Below are 19,888 nucleotides of genomic sequence, written 5' to 3' on the forward strand. Positions count from 1 at the left end.
AGGAAGTGTGATTTTAAATGAGACACGCATTTGCAAAACAACCGGAAACATTTATTATACTGAAATGTATACATCCTACTATCAAAAACAAAGTGGCAAAGTCGCTGGTGCCCGAATTTAACCTGCTTCACTTGGGGCCGACTGACGGCCAGTGCTGCTTGGTAAGATTTCAAGTTCAGTGAGCTCTTAAGTGTGACCCCACTTCTAAAACCTGATGAGGAATTCAAAATAGCACACAGCATTAAATGACATTTATTTCCATGTATCTTTGAGACTCAAAAAGGAATGCTAAACAGACAAGCAAAAACAGATATGCTCACTTCTTTCAAGTGATTGGTACAGAAAACGTGTTCATAATGAAGCAAAGGGAGATGACAGGAAAGTTCCTCTGCTTTCAGGGTCTATAGGAGTTACAATATTTTCAAACTGAAGATGAAAATATTTAGAGACTGGGCTTCTCTGTATCCAATAACCCTTCAAGAATTAAACACAAAAGGTCAAAGCTTTTACCCACTGAAGTAGTCTGTCTTCTGGGGAATTTCAAAGCCTAAATTACTCATTCCTATTTCTGCCTGAACAAAGGTAAGATTCAAAGAAACACATTCAGAACCAAGACAGCTGGGAAACTGGTCAGAGCTGCTATAGTTAAAGGGAAACTGAAGTCCGCTACACCACAGGCCTCACAGATGCTTGCTGGTGTGCATGGGGAAGGCTTCGGGCAGAGGGAAGCAAGAAAGGAAAACTGCAAAAGCAGTGGACTCCCTTTGAGAAGTGTACTGGCAGACAAGCATTTGGTTTTGTGGAAGAGGCACCCTTCTTATAGAAAGAAGTTATTATGTGGTGTGTAAGAAAGCCTCTTAAATAATTACCGAAATCTTTACCCATGATTGTACTAAAGCTCATATTTCAGAAGTGTGGGGGAATTTTTATGGTACAATTTAGTGTTTATTTATGACATCTCGTTTGCCACAAATAATTTCAGCTTGTTGATAATGAATACCCCTTAACAGCAAGTCGGAAAAGACCATACATTTCCCCCTACCTAGGTCACCTGTTTCCATTGTCTGGGACAGGGCTTTAAAAACACTCAGGAACAGGGTGGGGTAGGGTAGGGTGGGGTGGAGTGGGGTGGGGTGGGGTGGGGAGGGACAGAGAAAGGGAGGAATACCACATGAGTTTAAAAGGCAAGGGACTTCAAAAATGAAAACCAGAAACAAAACTCTAAAAATGGAAGCAGAAGCAAAAGGTTTTCAATAAATCTGTGACAAAGCAAAAACACAAAAGTCTTTGTACCTATTAGGATTTACACTGATCCTCTCACCAAGGTACTCTTGATAATGCAGTTTGCTTCAAGCCCGCCTTCCTGGCTCGGATCTTTCCCGATCTGGCACGAGCCCGTCACACACAGCCTTAGACATGATTTCTTGCGAGAAGGTGCCAAGCCTCTTACCTGATCACGGTCTCGGCACATCGCATCTGCAGACAGATTCCGTGCTGGCTCCACGACAGCACTGTCCCCCACCCCTGCTCTGGGTCAGCATAAGGTTCAGGCGATAAAAGCCAAACTGGCACAGAAAGGTAAATGCCCACAGTACGTTTTTACATTCATTTCCAAACCGCATACAGTGTAAAAAGACAGCAAAGTCTGCTTCTAGGAACTGTATCTACTGGCCTCTGCCAGAGAAGCAGGCAGCCCCGCCGGCACGTGGCCCCAGAGCCGCACGCGTGCTGTCCCGACGTGCTCACTCTCACGAGGATGCTTGGCTATGGCAGTGACAGTGAGGAGATTCGCCTCTCATACAGCTCATTAGAAAGGTCATCTTGTGTTTTCAATATGAAACATTTCATACGGTAAAATCCAATCCCAAGACTTCTTGGATTCAGTCTTCACACACTTTTAAGCGTGACTTTATTTGGTACTGAATATAGTTCAGACTAAGTATGACATCACTTCAAAACTATGTGGATACCATCACTGTTCTCAGCTGCAGGAAAAGGAAAGAAATGGGACACATGGTTCTTTTGGGTGGGCTTAGGAAAATCAAGGCCATTAAACCGCAAACTCCCAGAAAGCTATAGCTTCCCTTCCCAATTCAAATTACCTTTAAAGAAGTCTAGAGAGCATCTGCACAATCCCTGTTGGGATATTTTACTTTCTGATGTGGGGCCCATGCGCGCCAGTACCCCCGCTGCCTGTCCGCTTTGGGGCGTGGGGGGATTGAGACAAGCGGCCAGCGCGGTGTGAGTGAGGGGGCAGGAGCTGGGGGTGGCGCAGACACCTCGGCAGGCCCCAGGAAAGCCAACACTGCATGACGCACGCACACTGAGTGCTTCCATCCACCTTTCCTGGAAGTCTTTACCTCCTCAGAGGCAGGTCTAAGACATTCTGAAAAAAATCACTACTTTTGTCTGATGGCCTAGTGTTTCTCAGAAAATGGCTGGAAGTAGTACAGGCATTCATCATGGAACAAAAATGTTTTCATGAGGACAGGAGTCTGAATAACATGCTGAGATTGGAGGGGATGTGCTAAGATGTCTGACATTAGCAACATCCACTGCTTTCTTAGAACACAATGATATGATTACACTAAGACTTTCCTTTTTTAGACCATTTGAGTTTTGGAGAGTAAAAGCTGTATTGCTTTGACAACAAAATGCTGAGCAGAAGAGCGCTAAGCCCAAGAGGCTATGACAGCTAAAGAGGGAGTGAGCCAGCTCAGGTGAAGCTACTGTTTACCGCGGATGGGATAGCAAACACAAGATGCCATGCACACGTGAAGCCAACCGGGCGCTGCTATTTTGGACTCCATCCTTCGAGAGGGACTCCTGGGAAAAGGGGACACAGCGCCTTGCTCTCTGAGGTGCAGCTTTTGTGTTAGGCCTGGATTCGGCTCTTAACCCACTGGATTTTGAAAAGTCTCCTCATAAAAATTTTGCATTTAAAAATCCCTCCATTAGCCCTCTGAGCCCCATCCGGGCCCTCCTTCCATATTTTTCCCCTAAATAAGTGCAATGCCTTCCACGGCTGAGAGTCACTGTGGATGTGCTAAAGGCTTCCAAATTCCATCTCAAGTCCAGGCCTTTCCTGCTCACTCCAGATGAGGATAATTCACTGCCCATCTGGCCTTTCCAAGCACATATAAAATGGAACTCTTGACCGTGTCTCCCCTAACCAGTCCTGCTTCTCTACTAAGTACACTGTCTGCCCAGTGGCTCTTAACAAGAGTTACCCGCCCAGTGGCTCTTAACAAGAGTTACCCCCCCAGTGTCGCTCAACTGTGGAGCCCAGCAGAACCTGCCCATAAATGTGTCAGACCCCAGTGACCTTTTCTGCCTCCAGCTTTCCTCCAATTCCCATCTGCCTTCACAGAGTCGTAAGAGTGGAAGAAAAGAGCGCCTGCGTGGCTCAGTTGGTTAAGCCACTGCCTTCGCTCAGGTCATGATCCTGGAGACCCAGGATCAAGTCCCACATTCGCGGGGAGTCTGCTTCTACCTCCGACTTTCTCCCCTCTCTTGCTCTCTCTCTCTCAAATAAATAAACTTTAAAATCTTAAAAAAAAAAAAAGTGGGAAAAAACCTAATCCCATTCCTCCTTTGTTGAAACAACTTCACTGACATCTCCAATGCATTTCTTTTTTTTTTTTTTTTTTTTTAATATATTATTTATTTAACAGAGAGAGCACAAATAGGCAGAGAGGCAGTTAGAGAGAGAGAGGAAGGGAAAGCAGGCTCCCGCCGAGCAGAGAGCCCGACGTGGGGCTCGATCCCAGGACCCTGAGATCATGCCCTGAGCTGAAGGCAGAGGTTTAACCCACTGAGCCACCCAGGTGCCCCTCCAATGCATTTCAAATAAAACCTCAGCTACCCCCATGCCCAGGTCCTGTACACCCGACCACACCTCGTACTCTGACTCTTGCTCTGTGTGCCCCTCATGCTGTGTGCCAGTGACACAGCCTTCGCTCGGCCCTGCACAGCAGCCCGGCTCTTTCCTGTGCACACAGCCTTACACCACCTTAGGGTATTCCTCAGGTGGGCATCTCCCCTAACTCTTCAAGTCTCAGCATTACTAACACCTCCTCAGAGACGCTTTGCCCATCTGCTCCAAGTCCCCCCTACCCAGCACCTCCTTAAACACAAGCACCTCCCACTTACCCACTCCTTCACGGCACTTAAAAGATTTTGTAATTGCATGCATCTGGTGGCTAATTCTGGTTTGCTTTCCCTACCAGGAGTTCCACGGAGTGTTTTGTTAAAGACCCTTCTAGCACCAAAAGCTGTCTGACACAAGGTACTCAGGAAAATGGTGGCTGAATTCAGTACTTTTTCCCAATAATCTGGGATTGACTCCCCTTCCTTATTTGTTAGTTTCTATTACAACCACTAGAAATATTCTCTTGATTCATTTTTCAAACTCTTAAAACTAGTAAAGCCAGCATTTTCAAAAGTAAGCACACAAGGTGACTACTGATTACAAGCACACACCATGTTTCATGATTTCAGCATTTCAAGACACATGCACTCATGCAAAGTACCTTTTACTGTGAAGAATAAAAAACAACTCTCATCTTGAAAGTTCTGAACCATCTAGAAAGATAAAGCAGATAACACAATTAAGATCCAACTGTTTTTTTCTGAGCTGATCAGAAAAGAGTAGAATTAGCAGCTCCAGGTAAACGTCATTATCTATACGCTGTTGCACAAATACAGAACTCAGTGGTCAAAACGGTAACTGGTGGGGCGCCTGGGTGGCTCAGTGGGTTAAGCCGCTGCCTTCGGCTCGGGTCATGATCTCAGGGTCCTGGGATCGAGTCCCACATCGGGCTCTCTGCTCAACAGGGGGCCTGCTTCCCTCCCTCTCTCTCTCTCTGCCTGCCTCTCTGCCTACTTGTGATCTCTTTCTGTCAAGTAAATAAATAAAATCTTAAAAAAAAAAAAAAAAAAACGGTAACTGGTGAAGGCAGCATGAGGTGGTAAACATTCGCACCTGCTACACTGGCAGGGCCTCAAGCTGAGCAGGCCTGCTCACGTCTGGTCCCTGAGATAGCACCACAACCCACCTGACCCACTGGGAGCTTTCCCGGCTGGTTCCTGTAACGACTCTTAACATAGAGTCACAGCGTTAGTGGTCTTCTATTATTACCTGTTTGTTGCTGAACACTGGGAGAACCTTAACATTTTTAAAAATCAATCATCAGGGACACCTCAGTGGCTCAGTCAGTTAAGCACCTGCCTTTGGCTCAGGTCATGATCCCAGGGCCCTCGGATCGAGCCCCATCAGGCTCCCTGCTCAGTAGGGACTCTACTTCTCCCTCTCCTGCTCCCCGCCACCACTCGGGCTTTCTCTCTCAAATAAAATCTTTAAAAAAACTTTTTTTTAAAATAAAGATCAATCATCCAATAGTGGACAAAAGGAAAACACATCCAAACACACTTCTTACATAAAATGGGCCAAAGCCATTCTAACCCCAAAGTTCCCAGTGAGTGTCTAAGGGAGGGTAGGGGAGCAGAGGGGCCAAAGCCACAGGTCTAGGTTTATATTCCTTGTATCACCAGGATATCTGAAACTCCTGGTTTTAGATTCTTACAAATTTGACCCCAGCTCTTTAAAACCGATTCTCCGGAGTACTTCCATAAAGGGATCACAGAATTTTTCCATAGTTCTTCAGTGATGAAGAGAAAGGATATGCCAGTGTGGAAGGGAAAAGCGATGGCACGCCAGTTCACATTACCTGATCGCTAACAAGAATGTGAATACCGGTGGGCCCCTGTCTGTAGACCTGGTTAATCTGGTGGAAAGGGATATTAAACACCAATGCAAGTTTTCGAGCAACTTCTGAAGCAACCATTTCTTCCAAGTAGATTGCATGATAAACTGAAATAAAAAATAAGAGTAGCTTTTTAGCAGTAATCATTGATCTGTTTTCCACCTCATCTTTAAGATCACCCCTTTCAAAGTATTAAAAAATATATATGTAAAAATTAAAAATGGGAACTAGTATTTCTTTCCCTTACCCCCTACTGAAATAATAAATTAACAATGTCACAGGTACAATTTAATAAACGTTAACAGTAATATCTGTACAAAAGGATTTGAAGTTTTCATTTTTCTTAAAAAACAAACAGGAATTAACTGCAAATGGGCACAGGGGCCTTTTTGGAGTAATGGGACTAAAACCTGATGGTGGTAGTGACTGCAAAACTCTCATTTTACTAAAATATCCTTAACTGGACGTTTACAATGGAAGGATTTTATGGTAAATTACAGCTGAAAAAAACCATTTTCAATATCATGTGTGTCTAGCAATATATAAAAAGTACTCTGTCACTGTTGATTCCATAATCCTACTACTGGAAATTTATCCCAAGGAATCCCCCAGAGAATGAAACACGGTACAGAAGACACCACATAAAAAGCTAAGGATGTGAACAGTGATGCCAGCTGCTGCATCCTCCAGAGGCCTGTGTTTCTGGAACATTTCACTTAGCAGCTGTCATCTGCTGCCAAGTGCATCTTCAGTGAGCATGGCTCTTACAGGTCCTGCTTGGTCATGGACTCAAGACAGCCAACGAGCAGATCATCGTGCTAGAACTCTCCAGCACCTTCCCCAAACAGGAGGGTTTCTCGTGTGCTTACAGTAACGGAAACCTCTGCTAATTACACATTATGGAAAGCTTAGAATGTGGAACTACAGTCAAGGGGAGACAGAGAGCTGATGTAGAGCAGAGTCCCCGAACTAAAGCCCGTGTAAGCGCGGCGCTGCCCTCACTTGTTCTTTTCCAACAGGACTGTATCAGAATGCGGCCGCGCCCCTGTATTTAGAGGAGAGAAGGGCCAGGTGTGTCTCCGCCCCCAGCCAGCACTCTACTATCTGTAGGCTGACTCAGGATGGAATTGCCTGGAGTGTGTGAATGGCGCCCCAAGGACATAGTGCCACTCAGCACACGGCTCACAGCACTGGCCATCTGTTTGTTGGAGACACGTCCACACACTTAATGCTGGGACACATGTGAATCTCTGCACATGTAATATTTTAAGGTTTTCCCCCCAATCAATAAAATGGGGCGGGGGGAAGGAGAGAGAGAGAGAAAAAAAGAAAAACCCTCCTGCTTTCTTGCCAAGCTGCCAATGTTACAGTCATCATTTCAGTAAATTTGAGATTTAAGGGGGAACTAAAAGCCAGCAAAACTCCAAAAGGCATTCAAGCTGGTCTTTCACTTATTGGCGCTTTCCGGCACAAAAAGCCAAATACAAAGGAGACTCAGAGAGTGGTGGAAAGAGCAGAGAAAGGCAGCTAGCTTCCCCTCTCCCGAGGCCTTGGCCCCAGCACCGCTGCCCCTCCTGCTGTGCGCAGTCCCACCCGGGCAGCTCAGCGGTCCTTCCAAGCCCTGCTTGGGGCCTTCCTGCTTCTGCCTCCGTGACAGAAAGGGTGCGACAGGAAGCCGTGATGCCCTCAGGACCCACCATAGGGCGTCCCACTGCCACTGTCGCTGCCGCCGCCAGCCGGCTGCTGGCCCTGCAGTGGTGAGCTGCTCGGCTGCTCCTGGCAGACATAGATGGTCAGGCGGGGCCTAACTGACCTGCAATCAGAAGACGCCCCACATGAGCGGATGGGAGAAAGCCTCAGCAGGTACAAAAGACCACTACAGGACTCTAAGTTCTATATCCTTACGAGAACTTTATGGTATCATTTCACTACACAAAATAAACAACTAATAAAAATATAAAAACACACACCTCACACCAACTATCACAGGTGGTCTAATCTGATGATCCAGACTCTAAACCACTGAGCTGGTGTGTCAGATACTGGTAAATTTAAGTTTCAAGATTAAGTCAGCAATTTAAGGTTAGTAAGATTCGATTGAATAGAATTCTCATACCACAAGTCTAGAAATAGCAACAATAGTAAATAGATCTTAAAAGCCAAGAGTTTACAATTCCGTCATTTTCATTCACAGAAGTTTACATGTTTAGCAACTGTTTAGTAGTCGTTATAGCACCTGGAAAACCATAGATTCTGTATCGCTCACCTAAACGAGAAGTTTGTTTTCTTGGCAACAAACCCAGTCGTCTTCAAGAAATCGTAAGGCGCGTGTGCGTCTCTACAGTCTTACAGTCCCCCTCTGCCCTCATCAGTGCCTGCCCCAAGGGTGCACACAGGACAGTCTCCTCCAGAGCACAAGGCCGACGCCCCACCGTGCCCGGGCCAGAAAGCATCCCGCGGAAGCTCCCCACACAAAAGTCCGTCCTCATCACAAGCCAACAGTGCCTTTTAAACGCTGCATTTTACCTGGACTTCAGGGAATTATAGAGCCGAATTCCATCGGCTGCACCACAAATTTGTACTAGATCCTCCTTCGTCAGTTTTAGTAAGTCGGCACCTGGAGAACAGCAAAAAGAGGTTCTTTTCAGAGATGGGAAAACAACAGCACAACCGGTTACGGCATCGGTCCTCACACAGTGAACTGTCGCTCAGAGAAAATAAACAGATAAATGCATTGCTGGCGTTTCCACGTCCTGTATGAAGGAGGAGCACAGAAGCCCAGATGCAGGTCAATCGGACAGATGAGTGGGGCCTACAGGGCTGTCTGTTCCCACCACCCACCCTGTTTTGGCTGGCTGCTGGTTTTGTGGATAAGCAGGATTCTGACCCCTGATAATTAACCTTGAGATCACAATAATAAGGTTTTGTTTTGCAAAAAGAGGAAATGGAAGTCTAGAGTTTTGGGGACCTGCCCAAGTTGGCTCCCTCTGAGTGATACTGCAACTTCCAAATATTCTGCAACATAACCGTCACAGCAGCCAGTTTTAAAATGAAAGTGAAACATGGCACAGACTCACACATTACACCTTACAATTTCCCCAAATCACTGCTAAGTGTAAATAACATAGCATCTAGAATCTGCTTCAAAATAGAATAGAAAAGTGGGACGGAGAAGAATAGAGAGCAAAACCAACCAAAGGCTGGGATGGTTACATGGAAGTTCATCCTCTCCTACTTTTTATGTTTGTGTCCACAATCTCTTTTTTATTAACATTCAAGGTGTAGTTTATTGCTACAATTAAGACACCCTCTGGGATTAAGGCATGACTTCCACGCAATAAATACCAGCTTAGGTATGTAACAAGATAATGGGGTTATCTATTTTTGAAGGCTTGAAGGAGAGAGCCTGATAACTTCCTAGCTTGGAAAAAAAATAAAGACCACAGAAGCCCACCTCCAGGAGGCACAAACACTAAAGGAGTCGTTTTCGAGAGCCAGGGAAGCAAAGACTGACTATCTCCCCACTCTCTCCTGAGTCCCACAGCTGTGGCCAGAGATGTATGTGTGAATCTCAATTGCACAAAGAACTGGACAGACACTCGTGTGCACAGCCTTTTCTGAAGATGAATGGCCACAGGCTCTGAGCCAGCAGCTCCCCCCTCTTCCTCCCCATTCTATAGCTGGGAAGCTCCTGTGTAAGGGAAATGCAGGAGGCCAAGCCAAGGGAACGCTGCTCACAGTGAAAAGAGCTGAAACTTCTCCAGACAGAAACCTGTATTCACATAACAGGACCTCCCTTGGTTCCCACTGCTGGAGCTTTTTGTATGTACTCTGCTCTTCATGTCTTTCCTACGAGGATTTAAGATCCATCTTCCCCACACAATGAAATTTTTAAATTTCCAATTTTTCACAAAGATATAGTCATATAAAAATATGGCTACAAGCTAGCAAGACTTTCATCCAGTACTTTAATTTTAAAAAGAGACAAAGGGGCGTCTGGGTGGTTAAGCGACTTCCTGAAGTCCTGGAATCGAGTTGATGAGCTTCCGGCTCATCAGGGAGTCTGCTACTCCCTCTGACCTTTCCCCTCTCATGCTCGCGCTCTCTCTCTCTCAAATAAATAAATAAATCTGCAAGAGACAAAGAACTACACAGGGAATGACTACTTGTCACACAGCATCGCAATAAATGGCTGACAGAAGAGGAAACCATGTTCTTTGTGCAATCAAGCTCTCCCCAGGCCAGGTGTGTGCACATAGTTAGTTCTGTCCCTTCGAAGCCTCGCGCTGCCCTGCCCTGCCCTGGCCCCACAGCACCAAGGGCAAGGCAAGCTCTCTATCAGTTTACTGTGGCCCAGCAATTCTCAGCAGGTATTTAGCCAGGCTATGTTAGGAAAAGGGTCCCAGGGCCAAACACACTTGGGAAATGCTGCCCCTGCCCCACATAGTCTATCACTATCTCTCCCAACAGGTTTCCTAGAGCACCACCTGGAGAAGCTCCACTTGGTCCCTTTTAAAATTCCATCAACGGGGTGCCTGAGTGGCTCAGTCAGTTAAGTGTTGGACTCTGTTTCAAGTCGGGTCCTGATCTCATAGGTCATGCGATCGAACCCCCTGTCAGGCTCCACACTCAGAGGGAGCCTGCTTGGATATTCTCTGCCTCTGCTCCTTCCCCAATTTGTGTTCTCTCTCCCTCATATAAATAAATAAAATCTTAAAAACAAACAGGGCGCCTGGATGGCTCAGTGGGTTAAGCCTCTGCCTTCAGCTCAGGTCATGGTCTCAGTGTCCTGGGATCGAGGCCCGCATCTGGCACTCTGGTCAGCAGGGAGCCTGCTTTCCCCCCTCTCTCTGCCTGTCTCTCTGCCTACTTGTGATCTCTGTCCAATAAATAAATAAAATCTTTAAAAATACAAACCAAAAAAACCTAAACAAAAAAATACCAAAAAACCTCCACGTACATACTCCCTTAGCTAACACTGCAAGAAAAAACTTGAACTTAAGTACACAGAAACCATATCCGAGTAGATTCATACCACACACTACTACATAGCAATAAAGAGGAACTACTGATATACATAATCACTTGGATGGACTCAAGGGCATTTTTATGCCGAGAGGAGAAAAAGTCAGTCTCAAAAGGTCACATATTTGGTGATTCCATTTATATAATAGTCTTAAAATGACAAAGTCCAAGAGAGAGAAACCAGATTAAGGGCTGCCAGGGTGTAGGTATGGTGGGGGAGGGGGAGGGAAGCATAAGGGAAATCCTTGTGGTGGTGTCATAATTCTGTCAACTTTGGTAGTGGTAATAGTCCATATGTGTGATAAAATGACACACAACTATATACACACGTTGCACCAATGTCTATTTCCTAGCTTTGCTATCATACTATGATTACATGAGAAATTGAGTGAAGGGTTCACAGAACATCTCTATCTTTGCAAAAGACAATAAGGCAAAAATTACTTCAAAGTGAAGTTAATAAAATGAGAGAAACTGGATAGAACTGTATACACCTGTACAAAGATGAAGGTACCTGAAACTGGTGAACTGGGAGACTACTGATGTCAGCTTCCTGACACAAGAGATATGCAGGATATCACCACTAAGTGAAACTGGGTATGACTCCATCATTACTTCAAAAAATCTTTTAAATCAAGGTTAATAAAAATACAGAAACAAGCACAAAACACACATGTACACAAACACACACAAACACAAAACATACCTGAAAAATTGGAAAACAGTCTTGTGTAGGAAGAGAATCTGTTTTTGAGCAGCCATTGTTGGGTTTCCTGGATTGTGGCTGAAGGCTGAAGTTGCTATTAACATGGAAAATGAACACAAACAGAAACTATTCAAACTTAATAAAAAACCCAAGTCACTGGCATGTTATAAAGAACATTTAAACAAAACACAGAAATCCTCCAAGTTTAAAGCAAAAAAAAGAAACAAAACAAAACACAAACCCATTCAAGAGGAGGACAGGTCTGACTACTCAGAAACCCAAACAATGCCTCAAGCCCCTGTAAGAGCCTCAAAAATGCAGGCCCCTTAGAGCTTCGGACAGCTTCAGGATGAAGACACTTACTTCACTGGAGGCCTGTGAAACTCCATCTCCCTGATGGTTTGGGGAAGAAGAATTGCTGGGGAGAACGGAAGGAGAGGAGAATTATTATAAACACACACACACACACGCACTTAAAACCAAGATATTAAAGGGATGCCTGGGTGGCTCAGTTGGTTAAGCGGCTGCCTTCGGCTCAGGTCATGATCCCAGCGTCCTGGGATCGAGTCCCACATGGGGCTCCTTGCTCGGCGGGGAGCCTGCTTTGCCCTCTGACTCTGCCTGCTACTCTGTCTGCCTGTGCTCACTCTCTCTCTCTCTGACTAATAAATAAAATCTTAAAACAAAACAAAACAAAACAAGACATTAAAGGCTATGAAACTGGGTCAGTGTAACATAATACTGTAGGACAGAGCGTGTAGATCTGTGATTGAGAATGCTGGCACCACTGGTCAGGCAGTGAGTCTGAGGAAAGTGACAGGAGGCTGTTCAGCTAGCACCTCATCCTCCTCTTCTCTAGCAGTTCCAAGGAAGAACTTCAAGTTTTAGGAAACAAAAGGATTCCAATTATTTCCAGGGGTGCCAGGAAAATGAAGGACACTCATTCATTTTAGTAAGAAAATAGTATGAGAAATCAAGATAGAGTTAGAAGTAACTGCAAAATACACACACACACATATGCACGCACACACACTTAATAAAATAAGGAGGTCCAAGAAATAGTCCTAAGTAAAAATGGGAAATGATTATCTGTTTAATTAATACATTTGCCCATGATTAATGAAGGGGAAATTCAGGGAAGCTAAAGGAACAAAGGCGTGCCATTCTCCTTGAGTTTTTAAGATCAAACAAAAACGAAGACAACTCGACAGGGAGTGTGGCGCCTTCCTGGTCCTGGGCTCAGACTCCTTTCTTAGCACCTGTACTTCAGTTATGTAAGTTATGATGCTGACTGGTGACTGTCCCTCTCGGCCTACACGGACAGCGAAGGTGTGTGTCACCCAGAGAGCACAGTTCCCGGCCAGCACAGGGCGCGGCTGCTCCCAGAAGCTGTGTGCTCAGCCAGCAGTGCAGGAGCCCAGAGCCCGCCTCTGAAGTCATGACCTCTGCCCAAGACGACTCGGCCTGGGCTGTAAGACAATGGCCCCCACATGGGGACATGCCAGTCCTTGGGCTCTCCAACGTAGAGTCAAGAGCGTGTTCCTCCTCGTACAGCACAGAGATCTACAAGATCAGCTGCCTGCCGGCCTACTCATCTTCACAGGAAAAAAGCATGTTTTTGTTTGTGTTCTTATCAGACCCTGTTACAGACAGGATATTTGTGTTCCCTCAAAATGCATACATTGACCATCCTCACCTCTGCCCCCCGCCCCCCACACGACACAGTGAGGAGGCAGCGCCCCAGGGAGGGACCAGGAAGGCGAGATCACAACGGCGTCTGCTCCACTGTGTGAGAACCCAGGCAGTACCTGCAACCCGGAGGGCCCTCGCCAGAACTACCCAGACCTCACACTTCCAGTTCCACAACTGCAACAAGTTTCTATTGTCTCTAAGGCCCTGGTCTGGTGTTCTGTCATAGTAGCCACAGCTGACAAAGACAGACTTGTTGGTGTGGCCCGAGTGTAAGAAAAAGAACCTTCCCCTCCCAATCTTGTGTATTTTTCCCTTCCCAGCGAGAAACCTCCCAACAGGGCACTTCTGATCTGACCTGCTCCAGATCAGCTCTTCAGCAGAGCCGCAGGAAGGCAAGCCCCCTCCTACCCCCAGCACCATGTGGCACCTGCAGGACCCGTGTGAGAGCAGCATCCCCTACCCCCACCCAGAGCCCGCAGGGTTCACAGATGCCAATCACAGCCAGAGAATAAAACAGAACAAGTCCACCATCCCCATTTCTAAAACCACAGTAAAGTTTTAGAAATTGAAAGCCTTTCCTGTAAGTTTAAAGACTTACCATAAGAAAGAAAGAAGTAAATAGGCTGTGTAATGTGAGGTAGAAAAAGCAGAGCAGGAACAGCTCTCTGATATGGTATGCACTGAAGACATATGTACTTTATAATAAATGCAATCTGAACGCATCCGAGTCACAGTTTCACCTTAATAACTCACTGTCCTCTATCCATGAACTCTATTCATGTTTTTTCTCTCACAAAGAATGTACCTTGAAAATGCCTCCTTTTCTACAATTCCTACAGCTGTGAATGTATGAGGCATGAAGGGCGAAGAGCAAAAAGGCTGGCAGGCAAAGAAAAGACAATTTTCCTCTCAAGCTGAGGCGGCTAGCTCCCATGACTATAAACCTCAGACAGATATAAAAAAGAGGATGCTGGGAAGTGAGAGAGAGGGCAGTGAAGGAGCGCAGTGTAGCCAGCCCCGGGCGAGCGACGGCACGAAGCAGTACCTGTCGGGGATGCTGCAAGTGCCCTGCTGTGGGGACGTGAAGGCGGGCGCTGTGGAAGGGCTGCTATTCACGTAGGCTGTGGGGGTATCGGGCCATGGAGAACACTAAGGATAGAAACAAAAATAAATTAATGAGATGCTTTTAGAAGTGTATGGAAGAAATATTTCTAAGTCACTCTCTAGTCTGGCCAAATGCGAGGTTATAAAACACAAGACACCTGACACTCATCAAGCAACCTCACAGAAACATAGCAGATTTATTATTTCTGTGTGGCCTGCCACCCGCGACTACACACTGCTTAATCTCAGGGAAGACCTGAAGTGATGACAGCAGCAAATGTATGCAGGCATTTTTAACGTACACTTCTGTACAGCTGGTTTCCAAGAACTTTCACTCCCCACTGTATCAGTTCTGTCGCAGGTATCTATTCAAGGATTAGAACAGCAGAGGCAAGAATGGATTCACAAGCAGCATCTGACACCTATGGTGACCAGGACAGTGCCTCTGTCCCCCTAGCACTCCTCTGCCCGCTAACCCAGAGCAGCCTGGCCAGTACCCCCTTGCTTTCTTTGGAGTCCTCTAAGATTAATAGTCCCCGAATAAGGTGAGGCAGGCCGAGCATCAACACATTTCAACATGTACCATGCTGCCCATGTCTCTCTGTCTACACGTTTACTATTTACAGTTTCTGGAAGGTGCACGGTGAACTAGGGTATTTTTAAACCCCATGTACCATTCTGACCAAAGATAGAGCAAAGATACAAAGATGCATTGACTATTACAATCAGGAGAGGCGAAAAAGCTAAAGTCAAAAGCATGCTGAGCGGGCTGAGCAAGCCAGGGCAGCCAAGGATGAGCCTTCAAACCTGAGCTATGTACAGAGCGAGTCCATCTTACTCCCTGATATTCCCTCTAGAATGAGTCCGTGTTAGGACATCCTCGGTTTCAAGGCCCCCTTCAGAATCACTATGCTCCCATTTTACACAAAATAGTCGTCATACCTCACCATGGACAGAGGACAGAAAACCCTCCCCCAAACCAAGCAAAAGACCATTCAAAGACCCTAGGATAAATTTAAAAAGTACGTGACTCTACAACAATTCTTCCAGTGGCACCGGGGTGGCTCAGTCAGTTAAGCATCTGCCTTCGCCTCAGGTCAAGATCCCAGAGTCCTGGGATCAAGTCCCCACACTGGGCTCCATGCTCAGTGGGGAGTCTGCCTCTCCCTCTGACCCTCTCACCTCTCACACCCTCTCTCACTCACTCTCTCTCTGAAATAAATAAAATCTTTGAAATAAATAAATAAATTTTTAAAATGTAAATTCTTCTGTATGTCAGGCAGTTTTCAATTCCTGGTCTTCAAAAACTGAAGGAGACCTGGTGTCAGCTGACATGTACTCAAACACGTACAGTTCATACAAAAATAGGTCACTGGGATTTTATGCAGATAACTCAACAGGAATTTCAAGACCTGAGTGACACCGCTAAAAGAAAAATAAGCACATCTAAACGAAGTTTCTCCTGTCTATTAAAAAAAATCTAGAATTTGGGGCACCTGGGTGGCTCAGTGGATTAAGCCGCTGCCTTCGGTTCAGGTCATGATCTCAGGGTCCTGGGATCGAGCCCCGCATCAGGCTCTCTGCTCCACAGGGAGCCTGCTTCCTCCTCTCTCTCTGCCTGCCTCTCTGCCTGCTTGTGATCTCTCTCTCCGTCAAATAAATAAATAAAATCTTTAAAAAAAAAAAAATCTAGAATTTGATTGCATTCTACCCTGTCTCATTCTTCATGACATATTTCCAATAACATTTTTATTTTTATAATTAACAACTGTTCATCAAAATGTGTATGATTTGTTGTTTTGATACACTGGTACCAGTCATAAGTAGTTTTCAATTTCTTGGGCAGCCTGGGTAGTCAGTCAGTAGAACATGTGGCTCTTAATCTCGGGGTCATGAGTTCAAGCCCCACAATGATTTACCTAAAAAAAAAAAAATTCTCAACTGACAAGCTTTATGGTCAAAGGAAATTTTAAATCTCAGTTTCTGTAAGTCTGTCATAAAGAAGGAACCAGGATGGGGAACCTGGGTGACTCAGTGGGTTAAAGCCTCTGCCTTCGGCTTGGGTCATGATCTCAGGGTCCTGGGATCGAGCCCCGCATCAGGCTCTCTGCTCAGCAGGGAGCTTGCTTCCACCTCTCTCTGCCTGCCTCTCTGCCTCCTTGTGATCTCTGTCTGTCAAATAAATAAAATCTTAAAAAAAAAAAGAAGTAACCAGGGTGATCATTAAGATTTTTAGGCAGGGACACCTGGGTGGTTCAGTCAGTCGTGCATCTGACTCTTGGTTTCAGCTCAGGTCATGATCTCAGGGTTGTGAGATTGAGCCCCATGTCAGGCTCAGTACCTCAGGAAGTCTGATTCTCTCTCTCTCTCCCTGTGCCCCCTTACACTTCCCCCTGCTCACTGCATATGCTCTCTAATAAATCAATCAATCTTTAAAAGAAGATTTTCAGGGGCGCCTGGTGGCTCAGTTGTTAAGCGTCTGCCTTTGGCTCAGGTCCTGATCCCAGGGTCCTGGGATCAAGCACCGCATCGGGCTTCCTGCAGAGCAGGAAGCCTGTTTCTCCCTCTACAACTCCCCCTGCTTGTGTTCCCTCTCTCGATGCTACCTGTCAAATAAATAAATCTTTAAAAAAGTAAAAAATAAAGATTTTCAGGCATAAAAGTATGTCATATTGGGATGAAATTATTTATGGGGAGTGGAAGAGAAAAGAGATCATGAAGGAAGAGTGGGATAAAATTTCAGACTTAACTAAAGAGCTTCATCATGAGCTTTTTAAATGAACGATAATGGGTGTCAAATTGCTATGAACACACCTCTAAAAGTAGTAAAACAGCTTTATCTTAAATTATAATACAAATATTCACGATGCCAGAAAATTGTCTTCTTTGCAACTGTTTAGATTTATGATGAAAACTTTCACGTCAACCTGAAAACGTGCAAGGGAGTACATACTTTTTCAAAATTCTTTTGCGTGTAGAAGTGTCCAGACCCCAGTGTGAAGGAGCTAAGAGACTGTGAAGCACTGAGGGCAGAAACTAGTCTCCCCGACGGTTACAGGTGCTTACAACAGGTCTGACACCCATCAGAAGTACGGATAGAGGGGTGCCTGGGTGGCTTAGTTGGTTAATCAGCTGCCTTCGGCTCAGGTCCTGATTCCAGAGTCCTGGGATCGAGCCTCGCATCAGGGTCCCTGCTCAGCAGAGAGCCTGCTTCTCTCTCTCCCTCTGCCTGCCGTTCTGCTTACTTGTGCTCTCTCTCTGTCAAATAAATAAATAAAATCTTTAAAAAAAGAAGAAGAAGAAGAAGAATGGATAGAGGGAAAATAAAACAAATCCCAGGCTCTTAACATTCTTTACAACCACCCATTGTGTATTCCCTCGAAAACTGGAAAAGTGACTACAGACTTACTGTTTCAACTACTACAAGCTTTCAAAAAAGCAATCGAATATAGCTGGACAGGACAGCTGAACTCACTGCACGCACACCAAATTCACTCTCAACAACCTTTTGCACAACAGGGCCCCTTCCTTTCAAACTGGGGTCTTGTTTCTCCCTTCACCTGACAGAGTAGCACGTCCCCTGCTTATGCGGTCTCAGGAACGAGCTAACAGATCTAGTAACTTTCTGGATGCCTCATGCCCATAATCAGCTCCACTACCTGGAAGATGATTTTCGTGCTACACCATCCTCCCCAGATATAAAATACAACGAGGTAATCTAACATGCACATCTAAGTGGGGTGATCCTTTTAATATCAAGCCTCCACATACCTGGCTCATCACTGCCCACCGTCTGCAGACATGAAGCCATCAAAAGCTTCAAGTTAACAGCACAGGAAGACAGGGGGGACAACCAACGTACAGAACCTCCATAAATATACCTATTTCACTTTTACACAAGCTCGATTCCTTTAACAGTAGAAAAGCAGGGCTGCTAAACAATGGCCAACATCTGAAACTTGCCCAATAAATAGGAGGCCAGACTCACTGAACACCAGGAAATTAGTGTTCGGAGAAAACTGGTCCTGCTAGGAGGCCTCGGCTTTTCGGAAGTAATGGGTGGCAGAGTGTCCGATGGCCAGGCTGCTTGCCACACTATGGCCTGCCTGCCCGTGTCTTACGGGATCCTCCTTCCAGTCTGAAACCAGGAGGGCAAGGCACATGGAAAAGATTTGCCCGATGTTTCTTCTACCTTGTCCTGCCTCCCTGGGTATAAATGTAAGCAGTGTGGGACTGCCTCTGTTCCTGAGGAGAGTATAATTCATGACAGCCCAGCAACATGTGGCTTGGACTCATGTGGGCACGGTTTCTGTGCACTGTGAACAAAGTCCCATCCCTGATAGACTGGGAAATGCCGAACCACCTTAGACTGGAGACACTGGCAGCCCCGAGGTGAGCCAGTGCAACACAGCTCAGAGACCAAGACCAGAGAAGGCATTGAAGGTTTCACCTCTACTAACCAGCAGTAGAACCTCTATTCAGCGTGGGAACAGTTCATGCAACGCCTTTTAATAGAAGAGCCTAACCTCTCTTCCTAACAAAAGTCAACTGTCACTATCCAACAACTGTGAGAAACGCTGGCCTTCCTTTGTAGGCAATTGCAGAAATGTAGGCAATGCTGCAGACTTTTTTAAGGGATTAATCGGTACCTTGCTTTTGTAAAACAGGTTTCAAAGAGGATCTCTAACCACCCCCTACAAGTATCTTAACCCAACCAAACTCAGCCCAGGGAAGCAAACAACGCACTCTAGGAAGATGTGAAATCCCAGGCCAGTGAACTGCTGACGTTTTGCACACTTTAGACTTGAGTTAAGAATCATTAATAATTTACCAACAAATTCTACCATCTCCAGATTAGCTCTGAACTATAGCAGATTAATTTATGAAATATCAGAACCCATTCCTTTTAATTAAATCATTTCCAACAAGAAGGGAAAAGCAAATTGAGTTACCAGGATCTCCCCAGAAAAGTTTACCAAGAACTATTTGTGAGTCTTCAGCTGGGAAGTGAGATAGAGGATTAAAAACATAAAATTGGAGAGGGGCTTTCTGGGGAAGGAGCATATAGTTGTTCCATACAACCTCTGACTCAAATCCAAAAATCCCAGTTAAAGAAAATGCATCATGTATGCTCCCCATCCATCCATAGGACTACATTTTCAGGGTTACTGCATAAAGAAGCACTTAAAATACTGTCATGCAATGCTTTAACTTCGAAATGAGGTTCCTGTGATAGTGCCTGTGACTTTCATAGCACAGAAAATTACACATACATATGTAAGCGTGGAAATCCCACGTTTGGCACCTTGATAGTACAAACACTGCAATGAGATGAAGAGTGTAGCCAACAATACATATGATGACAGTTATTTTTAAAAATTTGAGAATGCTCTGTGTTTACATATACTGTGGGTATGTGGTGATCAAAATCTAAAGAATACGATAAACCTTGGTGGACCGTTCAATAAAGAACTGGGTTATGAAATAAAGATCTGCTGCCCTGAAGCTGACAAAGTCAAACCCCCTGTCTGGATGTTGGGGCAATCAGGTCTGACGGTAAAAAGGTGCACTATTCTGGCCTGAAGCAGAAGATCAC

General features: G+C 45.4%; 1 protein-coding gene across 2 annotated transcripts in view; it reads right to left on the reverse strand.

The window, feature by feature from the left end:
* Nucleotides 1-236: 236 nt before the first annotated feature.
* UBP1 (upstream binding protein 1) overlaps nucleotides 237-19,888 on the reverse strand; it is a 56,918-nt gene continuing 37,266 nt past the window's right edge. For both annotated transcript variants that reach the window (XM_046001456.1, XM_046001457.1), the window contains 8 exons: nucleotides 14,234-14,337; nucleotides 11,860-11,914; nucleotides 11,497-11,590; nucleotides 8,292-8,382; nucleotides 7,463-7,578; nucleotides 5,730-5,872; nucleotides 4,533-4,584; nucleotides 237-1,985 (listed from right to left, as the gene is read on the reverse strand). In XM_046001456.1, the coding sequence (XP_045857412.1) occupies nucleotides 1,948-1,985; nucleotides 4,533-4,584; nucleotides 5,730-5,872; nucleotides 7,463-7,578; nucleotides 8,292-8,382; nucleotides 11,497-11,590; nucleotides 11,860-11,914; nucleotides 14,234-14,337 (693 nt within the window). In that variant the 3' untranslated portion in view covers nucleotides 237-1,947. The remainder of the gene's footprint in view (nucleotides 1,986-4,532; nucleotides 4,585-5,729; nucleotides 5,873-7,462; nucleotides 7,579-8,291; nucleotides 8,383-11,496; nucleotides 11,591-11,859; nucleotides 11,915-14,233; nucleotides 14,338-19,888) is intronic.

This window comes from Meles meles, chromosome 4 (genome assembly GCF_922984935.1).
Source record: "Meles meles chromosome 4, mMelMel3.1 paternal haplotype, whole genome shotgun sequence".
Lineage (NCBI taxonomy): Eukaryota > Metazoa > Chordata > Mammalia > Carnivora > Mustelidae > Meles > Meles meles.